The following is a 13,439-nucleotide window of genomic DNA, read 5'->3' as shown; positions in this document are numbered from 1 at the left end:
ATTTATAATAAAAATTTTTCGCTGCTAATACATGAAAAAATAAAAAATTTTAAAAATTCAAAAACTGTAGATTATTAGTGATAAAAATTTTACATCATAAATCATTATGTATTTATGATGAATATTCACTTTTCACTATAAATACTTAATTATTTATGATAAAATTTTTTATCGTTAATATTTAAAAAAATAAAAAATTTTAAAAATTTAAAAATTATAGATTAGTTACGACAAAAATAGTATATTGTAAATAATTGGGTATTTATGATAAAAATTAACTTTTCATCATAAATATTCATCTATTTATGATAAAAATTTTGTTGCTAATATATTAAAAGTAAAAAAAAATTAAATTTAAAAATTATAGATTATTAGCGACAAAATTTTTTTTCATCATGAATAGCCAATTATTTAAAATGAATATATTTTCATCATCAATATTTCTAAAAAAGAAATTTAAAAAAATAAAAATTATTTACGATAATACTTTTCATCTTTAAGTTTCTTTAAATATATCTCATTGCTCAATTTTGTACAGATTGTTGATTCTATAGACTGACCAGAGGTAATAAAGTATAAAGACCTTGTATCTACTCAAGAATATAGAAAGAAAATGATACTGAATCTTTATATATTAAAACATAATCCATAAAAAGGTTATTTAAAGATTCTCGAATATATACCAAACTAGTCCTCTTAATTTTTTTTAAATAAAAGCTCTTTTAACCTTTTTAGTAATTGTATAAATATTTGCATGATAATGTAATTAAATCATACATAATAGGTGTAATGTTCATCAAGTTCAAAATTTATAATATTGATTAATCATGTCCAAATAGCAAGATATCTTTTATGGTAAATCATATTAATTATGGTGTCTATATCTAAGTTACTCTAATAAAGAAAAAAAAAATGGAGCATAATTGATACCATACAAAATAATAAAATTTATCATAATTTTTATAATAAATTAATATTTTTTAAAATATTTAGTTATTCATAAATTGTTCTAAGTTTAATTAGAAGATGTGAAAAGTAATTTTGAGCATTTGGTTATCTCAAAGGACAAAGTAAATTCCAACCTAAGGATCCAGATCAAAAATATTAGAATGACTTGAATGATAAAACTAAAATGAGTTTACTCAAATAATCAAATACTCTAACTAAACTACAGTGATGCTACTAAAGCATACTTTATAGTATTAAATGAAATAATTTCTAATAAAAATAAAACTAATAGAATATAACTGTATAGGGTGGATATGTGTTGCATAACTTAGCGAAAAAAGCTTGAAACTTAGATTTAATATAAAAATAAATATATAAAAATAAATTAATATCTTTTTTAGTTTATTCTTGCTTGAGGAAGAGAGAAAATTGTACCAAATAAAATCACATATTTTTTCAAATTACAAAAACAATACACTCTGTGCATATGCCCAACTACAATAAATATTATTTATCATTACTATTTATTTTAAAAAAATTCAAGAATAGAGATCGGAGAAAATTTGATTGAGATCCAATATATTTATTAACTAATTTTGAGCCCCTGCATTGTATGCGGATTCTAGATCATATAATAAATTATTTTTTAAATATATATATAGTAAAATATTGTCCATCCAATTTTTTTTATGGAAAATAATTAACAATGAAAATTATTTTTCATTGCTAATAAGATAATTAATGATAAAATATTTTATTTTTATCATAAATATTTTGAAAAATTGAGGTAATTTTTTTCATTAGGAATTATTAGCGATGAAAATCTTTTCCGTCGCTAATAACCTAATTAACGATGCAACATTTTTTATCGTAAATAATTTTTTTGGATGGAAAAAATTTTTTAGTGAAAAAATAGAGAATTTTTTTTATGAAAATTACTAGTGATGAAAATTATTTTCATCATTAATAGAGTTATTAACGATGAAATATTTTTTTTCGTCGTAAATAATTTTTTTTGATGGAAAATTTTTTTTATTGAATGAATTTTTTTTTAAATTATTAATGATGAAAATTTAGTTTTCGTCATTAATAATATTATTAGTGACGAAAATTTTCGTCGCTAATAGTTCATGTCACATCACATCTCTTCGTGCGAAACCTTTCTTCTCCCCTTATTTCACGTGAAATCCTTTTTCCCCCCTCCCCTCTCTACTCTCCCCCCTCTCCCCTCCGTCGCTTCCCGCTGCTGCGTCTGCTGCCGTCCACATCCACCGTCGCTTTCTGCTGTCCGTCGCCATCGTCGTCGCTTCTCCTCCGCCATCATCGCTTCTTGCCGTCTGCGTCCACCGGAGGTAATGATCTCAAGACTTTTTTTTTTGTCTTGATTAGGCCACCGAGGGTCGGAGAGTGGTCAGCCAGCGGCGACGAAGACGAGGCCGATGGCGACTGAGACCGGGCCAGTGGGGATGGGGTCTGGGGTCGGAGATGGGGGCTGGGGAGGGTTTGGGGTAGGATGTGGCCAGTGGGGGATGGGCCAGGGAGGGGATGGCTGGTGGCCCTATCTCCATCATCGGGGAGGGTGTCGGCCGACAAAGACGGGGCCGAGGAGGGGGCGGCCGGCGGTCGGGGGAGACGGGGCTGGGGAGGGGCGGCGGGAGGGAGGAAAGGAAGAGAGAAAGGAGGGGGGAAAAAGAAAAAAAAAGAAAAAAAAAAGAAAAAAAAAAAAAAAAAAAAAAAAAAGAGAAGACGGGCGGGGAGGGGGCGCCGACGGCGACGGAGATGGGACCGAAGAGGGTGTCGGCCGTAAAAGATGGGGTTGGGGAGGGGATGGCCGAGGGAGATGGGGTCGGGGAGGAGGCCTGCCAGCAGTCGAAGGAGACGGGATTGGGACAGGGCCGCTGGCGGTCGGGGGAGATGGGGCCGGGGAGGGTGTCGGCCGACGGAGATGGGGCTGGGGAGGGGCGGTCGGGGGAAATGGGGCCAGGGAGGGTGTCGGTCGGTGGAGACGGGGCTGGGGAGGGGCGACCGGGGGAGATGGGGTCGGGAAAAGTGTCGGCCGGCGGAGATGGGGCTGAGGCGGGGCGGCTGGCGATCGGGGAGGGGGTGGCCGGCGACGAAGGAGACGGGGCCGGAGAGGGGGCCTGCCAGTGATCGAAGGAGATGGGGTCGGGGAGGGGCCTGCCTATGGAGACGGGGCCGGGGAGGGGCGGTCGGGGGAGATGGGGCCAGGGAGGTGTCGATCGGTGGAGATCGGGTCGGAGAGGGGACGACTGGCGGTCGGGAGAGATGGGGCCAGAGAGGGTGTCAGCCAGCGAAGATGGGGTCGGAGAGGGGTGGCCGACGATCGGGGAGGTGTCGGCCGACGGAGACAGGGTCGGGGAGGGTGTCGGCCGACAGAGACAGGGTCGGGAGGGGGCGGCAGGCAGCCGAGGGAGACGTGGCGGGGAGGGTGTCACCAGTGGAGACGGGGTCGGGAGGGGGCGATCGGTGGAGACGAGGATAGGGAGAAATTTATTTGATTAATTAAATTATTTAATTATTTAATTAATTATATTTATTACATAAATTTTTTAGTATTACTGTTGAAATTATTTAATTATTTGATTAATTATTTTTTATTCCACTAACACAATGCATATTGCCGTTACTTATTATAATTTAATTATTTATATACTATTTTATATGCTTTTATTTATTATAATTAAATATAAAAAATATTTTTATTTTAAAAAAAATATTAAAATTTTTGATAAAAAAATTTTAATACAGAGTTACTCTTTTTTGATAAATTAGAAATCCATCTTCGAATGTATATTCAGAGATAGTAGTTAAATTGCATTGAGCCATAGATTTTCGTTCAAGAGTCGATCTTCATCGAGATCGACTCTTGGATGTCCCGTATTCAGACTTTTTAAAAAAGTAATAATTTTATTATTGTTAATAGTTGATATTTTATTTCATTATGTGGTATTCAGTAGTTATCTATCCATTATTCTCCGGGTATATGATGGATAGGATGTGTAGGCACCATATTCATATCGTATACTTGGAGAACCATATTGGAGGAATGAGATTTTACACAAAAAAGCTTGAGATACAACGACAGACCCAGAATAGTATGATTGCTACAATAGGATATGAAGGAGAAGAAGAAATTGAATATTATGGTGTACTGGTAGATATCATAGAACTGAAGTATGGGTCTAGTAATTCTGTATTCTTATTTCAATATGAATGGTGGGATATTAGTAATAAAAAGATCGGTATTCATATCGATCCACACTTTATCAGTATAAATTTTGCACGAACATGGTATCAGAATGAGCCGTATATATTAGCAACTCAAGCGAAACAAGTAATATATTTGAAGGATCTAAAGTATCGAGGTAATTGACATATTGTACAAAAAATAACATCTAAAGATGTATATGACATACCAACCCGATTAAAGATGGATGAAAATTCGAATTTACATGAAGAGAAAGCTTTTCAGCAAGAAGAACAAACATTAGCTGAGCTTTTTGTTGATGAAGAACTTGTAACGGCACCTTTGAATAGGGCTGATCTGTCATCCAATGAAGTTGAAGCTAATTTTGTATTTAATCTTGATGAGTCAGAGGATGACGATCAGTTCATAAATGACAATGAGATAGAAGACGATACATATATCGATTATTGTGATTCGGAGGAGGATCTACACATTGAGGAAGAAACGAATATTGATAAGTAGATCTATATTCTTCGTTATTCTTCGTTCAATCTTCTCTTGCAATAATGATATGCGATATAATTATATTTATTAGAATGTAATTTATTTTTCATTATTATTATTCAATATTATATTCATTTATATGTCAAAAATTATAGATAAGGTATCAGGAGACAGACGACGACGTTCGTGTTCACAGTCTACCTCGAAGGTTGAGGCAGCTTTACCGATCTCCATTGCCGCACCGGCTCCATTGCCAGAGGGTCCTGTACTAGCAGATCCCAGTGAGGTGGGTCCCAATGAGACAGATCTGAGTGAGACAGACGATGATTTATTTATTGTTGTTTCAGATCAGTCTTCATCGATAGTGAGGTGAGGACGAGGTCCATCGAAGAATCTCGCTCTAGAGCATTGGAGACGCAAGCACCTGGGACAGCGTCTCCGTATCGAGATACCATCTGACTACACCAGGCCCATTAGGAGATGGTGCGAGCTACGACAGACTGAGTTGGGCATCATATGCTACAGCTATGCCCCCGTGACGCTTTTCGATTGACGTCACATTCTACTAACTCAGAAAAAATTTTCTACACCCACTTACAGGTAAAATAAATTATATTATGAATATCTAATTTGCATAGTATTCTTCTAATATTTGTTATTGGCAGGGTGTATTTGACATCATTGATTTTAAGGAGGATCACGTGCGGTGAGCCATGGACACTCATTTATCGTTGCATTTCAAAGATTATCGTCATCACATGCATCAGTATTCATACCATGTGGTGCAGAATCATAGGGATGAGGCAGCGCGGCAGCAGCCTAATGACAGCATCATTATGGATGATTAGACTGTCATATGCCGGCATTACGAGGATCCGGCATATCAGGTTATACATCCAAACTTCTTCTTTTTTTAGAGTTTAATGATTGAATCATTTATTCTTAAATTAAATTTGTTATCTACTAATTTGAATGGTAACTGTAGAGAGAAGATGTGTCTAAAACATCGCAAATCAGACGAGACAGACTGTACCGCTCATCACATGAAGCACATGGTAGGTAATTTTAAATTCGCATATAATTCTCTAGTTATTTAAAAAAATTAATTAATTATTTTTAAATTACAGAGAGATGCTGAGAGTGACGAGCTTCCTGGTAGGATCGATATCTATCAGCGGACCCACCAGCGACGGTCAGAGAAGTGAATGACAAGGAGCCAGGAGCTCTTTATAAATTTTTTTAATTATTTTTTCATTCACAGTTTGATTTTTATTATGAAATTAAAATAGCTATAACTTTAATTTACAGGACCGTATGAAAGACATGAGATCCCAGCCTACCCCTGAGGGTTCAACTGCACCTACAGATGATAAGATCTGTGATCAGGTGCTTGGTACGAGATCCTGTTATGTTAGAAGTCTAGGATATGGGATCACTACTCGCTCATCCTCACGCTCGTCTAGGGCTGACATCCATTCTGTCTGCGAGGCTCGACTAATGGAGGTGCAGAGGCAGGCTACCGAGGATCGACAGCGAGCTGAGCAGTGAGCTCAGGAGTTGGTTGCACGTATTGACGAGTATCAACAGCTTCAGATCCAGATAATGAAGCAGATGGAACAGACGATACAGCTGATGAGATAGCAGCAGGTCGGTCCGAGCTTTTTCGAACGCTCTCCTTCCCCAGCTCGTTCTCCAGATGCCGACACTTGACGACTTCTTTATGTAAGTTTTTATTTTTATTTCAAATCTCTTATAATTTTAATTTAATATAATAAAATAATAAAATTTATTTATGAGTTTATTGTATAAATTTTTTATTTTTATTTTTTATTTTATAAAAAATATTATAAATATAAATTAAATATATATATATTCATAAATTATTTTTTAAAAAATATGTTTAAATTATTAGCGACGAAATTATTCTCGATGAAATATTGGTCGTCAAAAATATTTTAGTACGACTATTTAATTTTTTAATAAATATAAAATTATTAAAATTTTATATAAAATTAATAGTGATGAAAATTTATTTGTCACAAATAATTATTAGCGATAAAAATTTTTATCAAAAATTATTGTATTTACAACGTAAATTTTAAATCACTAATATTATTTAAATTTGATTTTTTAAAAAATTTATTATTAAATTAATAGCGACGAAAAATTTGCGTTGCAAAAATATTTTTGCGACGTAAATTTTTCATCGCTAAAAATTTTTAAAAATTTTATTTCAAAAAAATTTTAGTTAAATTAATAGCGATGAAAATATTTTATTGCTATTAATTTTTTATTTATTAACGACGTTATAATTCATCGCAAATATTTTTTTATGATTAAAATTTTCATCAAAAATATTTTAACGATGAAAATTATTCATCGTAAATAAATATTATTAACGATGAAATATTTTTTTTGTCGTAAAATATTATCAACGATGTGATTATTTGCGATGAAATATTAGCGATGAAAATTTCGTCGCTAATAACTATTAGCGATGAAAATTTTTCGTCGCTAATAACCTGTTTTGTTGTAGTATATTTTTTGGGTTTGATCGGGTTTGGATAAAATACATACCCATCGGATCGGATCGATTTTGCCATCCCTATATATAGGCAGATTTGAATAAGGTCGGTCGGATTTGGGCTCGGATCTGATCAGATCAAAACTGTATAATGGGCGATGATGTAAGTTGTTGGATGTGATGTACTACCTCAAAATCGCTGGCACATAAAAAAATTATATGATTTAGAAATTCTTGACCTATATATTAGGTGATCAAAAAATATATTTAATTTAATTTATTTAGATTGTCTAATTTTTAACTATTTAATATATAGACTCAGAGTTTTCAAATTACATAATTTTTTTGTGTGTAAGTAATTTTGAGTTAATAGATCACACTCAATGACTTAAATTATTGATATAAATTTTTTTTTATAAAATTTTGATGTGATTGAATTTAAATCTAAATTTAATTGATTTAATTCTAATCTTACTCTTTTTTTATATATACATGTGTGTGTGTGCACGCGTGAGTGTGTAATATTTTTTTGATTTTTTATGATACCAATTTACCCCATATCTACGAAATACTCTAACGAGACATCCGCCGGAACTCTATCCCCGAGATTAGAATATCAAGGAACATTGTAAATTTTAGCATGCTAAACCCATCACAGCATCGTGCCACACCCTTGCCAGCATCTCTTGCGGTACTCCTGTGGCTAAGACCGTGATAGTACGGTCCTGAGGATAAAACCCGTCGGAGCCATGGTTTTCCAAACTAACCCGCGCATTCTTCCACCGCTGGAGAAATTATCGCATGAACGAAGTCCAAGTGGGCCAGGCCAAATGTCGGAGCATATGCGCGGCGCAATCCACAAGGGATGACGTGGATGATGTAGCGTGTTATCCGCTGGGGGATTTAGCATGGTGGCCCTTCGTCCCCTCGGGCCACTTGCCGCCAAAGAGGTTCTCCAACACCGCTATCCTACCATCCCCGTTGCAAAAATTACTGGTTGGGCCTAGTTTAGGGTGGATCGGAGATAATTAATATCTTTTACCTCCTTTTTCCTTACTATGTACTTAATGCCTTGTAACTAATAATCCAACCATTAATTTCACCATCTGTTGTTACGAGCTCTTCCGCCCCCCTTCATTTCTGCTACTTTCTTACGTGCAAATCAAGATTTTGGACTTGATCCCTTTTCAACTCATAGTTATCCCTCTGAACCCAATTTCATAGACGAATAGATTCGGATTCAAGTTGGATGGTATCCGATCTGACCCTACCCGATAACACCTTTACCCGAATTATATGAGGACAGCAGCAAGCCGACTCTGTGACCAAAATCACTCAGGCGCAGGCTCCCAGGAACTCAAATTTCTCTCTCTCTCTCTCTCCCTCTTCTTTTCTAAGTTTTCACACAGGGTGATAAACTGATAATATGCCCCCCCGGCGAGTCTCTGTAACCGGCGCAGTGCTAGCTTCTCTTCTAGCTCTCGTCCTCCATGTAGCCTTCAACTCCCCCATCTCCCCTCTCCCTCTACCCCTCCCCTCCTCACGCATCACTCCCAACAACCTCCTAAAGGTTCTCTCCCTCTCAAAAAAAATATGTTATATTTATTTGATTCTCTCTCTCTCTCTCTCTCTCTTGCTATTTTTTGCGTTTTATATGATCTATTACTTTATGTTTTCTTTTGAGGTGTAGACAGTGGATAAGCTGGGAGAAGGGAGATTGGAGGGTCCAGAAGCTGTGTGTGTGGATGGCGAGGGTACACTGTACACCGCTACGAGGGACGGATGGATCAAGAGGATGCAGCCCAACGGCTCGTGGGAGGATTGGAAGCTGCTTGGAGGCTCGGCGCTGCTGGGGATGACCGTGTCAATGACCGGAGATCTCCTCGTCTGTGACGCCGATAAGGTAATCACACAGTTCCATCCATCTTCAATTCCTCGCCCATGAGGATCGGACGGCTGTTAAATTCTTACCGGTTGATGCTTCATAATATTGCTGCAACTGATTAATTAATTTAAAACACTGGGGCTTTGAAGCTAAGACAAACTAAGAGGGAAGTCTTCAAACCAAATTCTTTCGACTTGCTTCAAGCTTGCAATGTTGACTAGCTAGATATCTGTAAACAATATGAAAAAACTGACTTGATTGATCTAAACAAAAAAGCCCCTGAAAAACTCAGCCCAAATAAGATTTTTGGTTGAAAATTTTACTTGCTTAAGAAGTTGGCTTTCCTCTACTTGAGCTTAAGACGAACGCCTTAACTGATTGACTGCAGGGTTTACTAAAGGTTGGGGAGGATGGAGTGATCACTCTTGCTTCGGAAGTGGATGGCACTCCTATCAGGTTTTTCTCTATTGTTTCAATCCAAACGTTCCAGTATCTGTAATGCTAGAGTACTGTGACTGGCTTTCAAAATAGATTCACAACTTTGCACCAGAAACCCTACTTGAATTTTTCGTTTGTGGTTAAGGTCAGAGCCTGATTGAACTGGAATAATATCCGGAAGTCGTTCCATTTTTATTTATAATCCAATTTTTTCAAAAGAAAAATCTATCCCTTTTTATTGGGTAGGAAAAAAAAAAAAAAACTGTCCTTCATGTATGAAAACTTAAGCCTCACCCAAGAATAAAACGAAAAAGAAGCACGAAAGTTTTAGGTAAATTGAAGAATTACAAATAAGACTCAAGACTTTTTCTTATCTTACTTGAATAAGATCATGTATCAAGAACTAGAAATAAATATATGGAAGCAAAATAAGAGGGAGTAAAAATTATGTAACCAAGTTATTCCAGCTTTTTAGCTCAATATTTATTCGACCTCATGTTCTAATAAACCACTTTTCATAAAAGGTAAGCTAAACATTTCTAAAAAAATCGATACACAAGTAACACAACTTTTTGCTTTCCGTTCTTTAAAACTCCACCCACTTCAACTCAAAAATAAATTATTTTATTTTATAGAATAAAGTAATTTATTTTCAAAGTAAAAAAAATAAAAATTTATTTATTTCGGATTAATTTATTCTGTTGTAACCTTGTCACTCGCGGGTGGCCCTCATGGTATATATATCCTTTATGGTTTTTAATGTCTACACGATACTTCCTATTTCAGTTTCCAGATCCTTTTGTCGTATATGCGTGGTCTCCGTCGTCCTCACTTGGGTGAGGCCATTATTATTCCTTTTTTTTTTCTTTTTCCGAATGTAACGGGCCACTAATAGTCCTTGTATACGACAAAACCGATAACTTTGGTAGCACGGCTCGTCTTGCACGTCCCACCGGCGGAACGAAACGGTGGGGAAGAACGGTCCAGGATTGTATCTTTCGCGCGAGAGCAAGGATTCACCTTCTCCCTACGGGCGTATCCACCGTTGGATCACGGATCGCAAGATCTCAAAGCGCTCCGAACTCCATCATTCATCCGTCCGCACAGATCTCAAATCGACCAGTGGATGATCCAATGGTGGATTTGCTCGAAGGAAGGGGAATACTCCTTCCGCATCAAAGATACAATCCTGACCGGTTGGAGAACGGCCCGTGCATTGTTCCACCCATCACCGCTCCAATTCTCTGCTCCATTCCTGCAGTCACGCCACGCTGCAATACACACAACACAAAAAAAAGAAAGAAAGAAAGAAAGATGTATTCATCAGAATTAGATTTTTCCAAGGATTCCATCCATTCATCCTTCATGCATTTCACTAATTCTTGGGAGCCACATAAAAAAGAATAAAGTAATTAGCCAGGCTGCAGCCAGGTTTGAATAAAAAATTTCTGGTCACAAAAATTGGAACCCTGGTATTTTGATCGCCCGAACACTCTGCACACGCTACAATTTAGTTGAAGTAACAGCAGAACATTTAACGGATAATTGTAATCTCATCAATTTGATGAAATCAAGATTTTTTTTCTTTTTAAATTAACTTTCAAGCACTCCATACTCATTTAGATCTAGAAATTCGACATCTTAATGGTTAACACAATATAGTGCATCATACTAACCATCCATCGTAGCATAGACAGTCGATAAACAATACATACATATAATATTGTGTTAGGCACAATAAGGTTTGATCAATTTTTTTTATTATAAAATAAAAAATTGAATTAAAAATTCTCTCTCTCCATCATCAATCGTTCATGATTCAAGATTATATTTTATGTCTCTAATATAAAGGATCTGTCCTTTTGGATCAAAGGTCCTGCCAACTCTCCCACTGAAGTTTTGTGTCCTTGTGATTTGTAGATTTGCGGATGATGTGGTGGAAGCATCGGATGGGAGCGTGTATTTCAGCGATGCAAGTACCAAATTCGGACTCCAAGATTGGATTCTCGATCTTCTCGAAGCTAGGCCTCATGGCCGGCTCCTCCGGTACGACCCTGCCGCCAACAAAACTTCGGTGGTGCTCTCCAACCTAGGCTTTCCCAATGGCGTTACCCTCTCACAGGACCAAGACTTCGTGGTGGTTTGTGAGACATGGAAGTAAGTTAATTAACCTTATTTTTTCTTTTGATATATTTGCTTCAATTTTCATAAAATAGTTCGGCCTTGTGGGCTTCTCTCACTTGGGTTAGAATCAACAGGCAAATGGTTCACCACAAGGAAGAAGGAGAAGGTCTGATGTCCAAAACTTTGCATTCAAACAATGAACCCAAATTATTTCTCAAATACACTTTTATCCATGTGATTCGCAAGAAAACACCATACATCTAACAAATTGCTTCTCACTTGATAACTTTCATGAAAGTGTTTCCTAAAAAAGACTGTCAAGAAAATAAAAGCAACACTAAACAAACCTGCAAAAACTCACCCATTCCTCCCATTTCCTTTCTATGCTTTGCAAATCTCTTCTGCACAGGAGATATCTCATATATAGAGCAATCAGGCATCTAAACGAGGCCCATGTCTCAACGATCTTATCCGTAATAAAACACAGCCTCTGGTGATCTATGATGTTTAAGCACTGATTGATTGGATTAGATTTGATTTAAATGTCTAAGATTTGTCAAAAGCAAGCTATACTTGGACATTTATTAATATGAATTATCTAATACCTTTGTTGTGGTTATCTTTTATTTTGTGAGCTAGATTCCGGTGTTTGAAGCATTGGTTGAAGGGAGAGCAGGAAGGAAAAACAGAGGTTTTCATTGACAACCTCCCAGGAGGACCAGACAACATTAATCTTGCACCAGATGGATCTTTCTGGATTGCTCTTCTACAGGTTTGTAGAACCTTACTTCTTCTAACCTACTTGAGCATTGATTTCAATAGTCCCATAAGGCGGTTGTATTCACCAAATCTAATGTTTTGGTATGTTCATTTCAGCTTAGATCGAAGTGGCTTGATTTGATTCATCGCTCCAGCATGGCTAAACGAGTGCTTGCAACACTTCCAAAACTAGTTGGAATTATGCAACGCATTAGGAGCGGGGCAATGGTTGTGAATGTAGCTTCCAATGGCAAGATCACACGAGTGCTTGATGATTCCGATGGTACAGTAATGTTCTTTGTCACCTCTGCGATGGAATTTGAGGGTCATCTCTACTTGGGCAGCCTGCACACAAACTTCATAGGAAAGCTGCCTTTGAAATGATAGAGCTTAAAGTTCGCAGTTAAATAAGAAAATGTTTTGATTTCTTTTTGCCATATCAAATTCTTGAATAAAAACTTTAAATGTATTAAAAACTTAACTGTTAGGATACTGTAGCTTTAAGTGAACAGCTGGGTATCAGAAAAGTCTGGTTATAAATAAAAATCTTATAGGACTTGTTTGGTTTGTGAAAAAAAAAAATTTCTTGAAATGTATTTCTGAAAAGCTGATTCCTAAAAACATGATGCCTAAGAAATGGCTTATATTTAGTTGAACATCTATTTTTCTAAGAAAATCGTATAAAATACAAATTATATCCCTGATATAAGAAAAAAATCTCATCCTATTCTACATATTATCATTATTTGTAAATAAAAAATTAAAATGGTTGAGGATTTTTTTAACCATAGATCATGGTGGAGAGTTTGAGATGCTACGATGGAGAAAATGTTTGTTTCAATGGTAGATCTTTTGATGCTTTAAAAAGATATTTTTTGAAAAAAAAAAGTCTCCAATTCTCATTATATGGCGATTCGAAAAACTCATGTCCTACATGAATTTTTCTTTTCTATGAAATATTGAAATTATATTTTCTATGAAAACATCTTTTTGCAATCTCTTCTTTGAAAATTCTAATCAAATAAGAGGAATTTTTTCTACTTTTGGTT

General features: G+C 36.2%; 1 protein-coding gene across 1 annotated transcript; it reads left to right on the top strand.

Annotated features, from left to right (window-relative positions):
- Positions 1 to 8,505: 8,505 nt before the first annotated feature.
- Positions 8,506 to 12,946, top strand: LOC105058615 (uncharacterized). The gene is made up of 6 exons (XM_010941594.3): positions 8,506 to 8,754; positions 8,875 to 9,087; positions 9,458 to 9,525; positions 11,428 to 11,664; positions 12,271 to 12,403; positions 12,508 to 12,946. The coding sequence occupies exons 1-6, from the start codon at positions 8,611 to 8,613 to the stop codon at positions 12,772 to 12,774; spliced, it is 1,062 nt and encodes a 353-aa protein (XP_010939896.1). The 5' UTR covers positions 8,506 to 8,610; the 3' UTR covers positions 12,775 to 12,946.
- The last annotated feature ends 493 nt before the right edge of the window (positions 12,947 to 13,439 follow it).

The sequence above is a fragment of the Elaeis guineensis genome, chromosome 15 (genome assembly GCF_000442705.2).
Source record: "Elaeis guineensis isolate ETL-2024a chromosome 15, EG11, whole genome shotgun sequence".
Classification (NCBI taxonomy): Eukaryota; Viridiplantae; Streptophyta; class Magnoliopsida; order Arecales; family Arecaceae; genus Elaeis; species Elaeis guineensis.
This window is presented reverse-complemented; position numbering and strand designations above follow the sequence as displayed.

Bases quoted from the DNA above. Each gene is read 5' to 3' on its own strand.
- LOC105058615 (XM_010941594.3), top strand. From the start codon at position 8,611: ATGCCCCCCCGGCGAGTCTCTGTAACCGGCGCAGTGCTAGCTTCTCTT. The intron at 9,088-9,457 runs GTAATCACACAG...GATTGACTGCAG, and splicing joins TCGTCTGTGACGCCGATAAG to GGTTTACTAAAGGTTGGGGA. The intron at 9,526-11,427 runs GTTTTTCTCTAT...TGTGATTTGTAG, and splicing joins GTGGATGGCACTCCTATCAG to ATTTGCGGATGATGTGGTGG.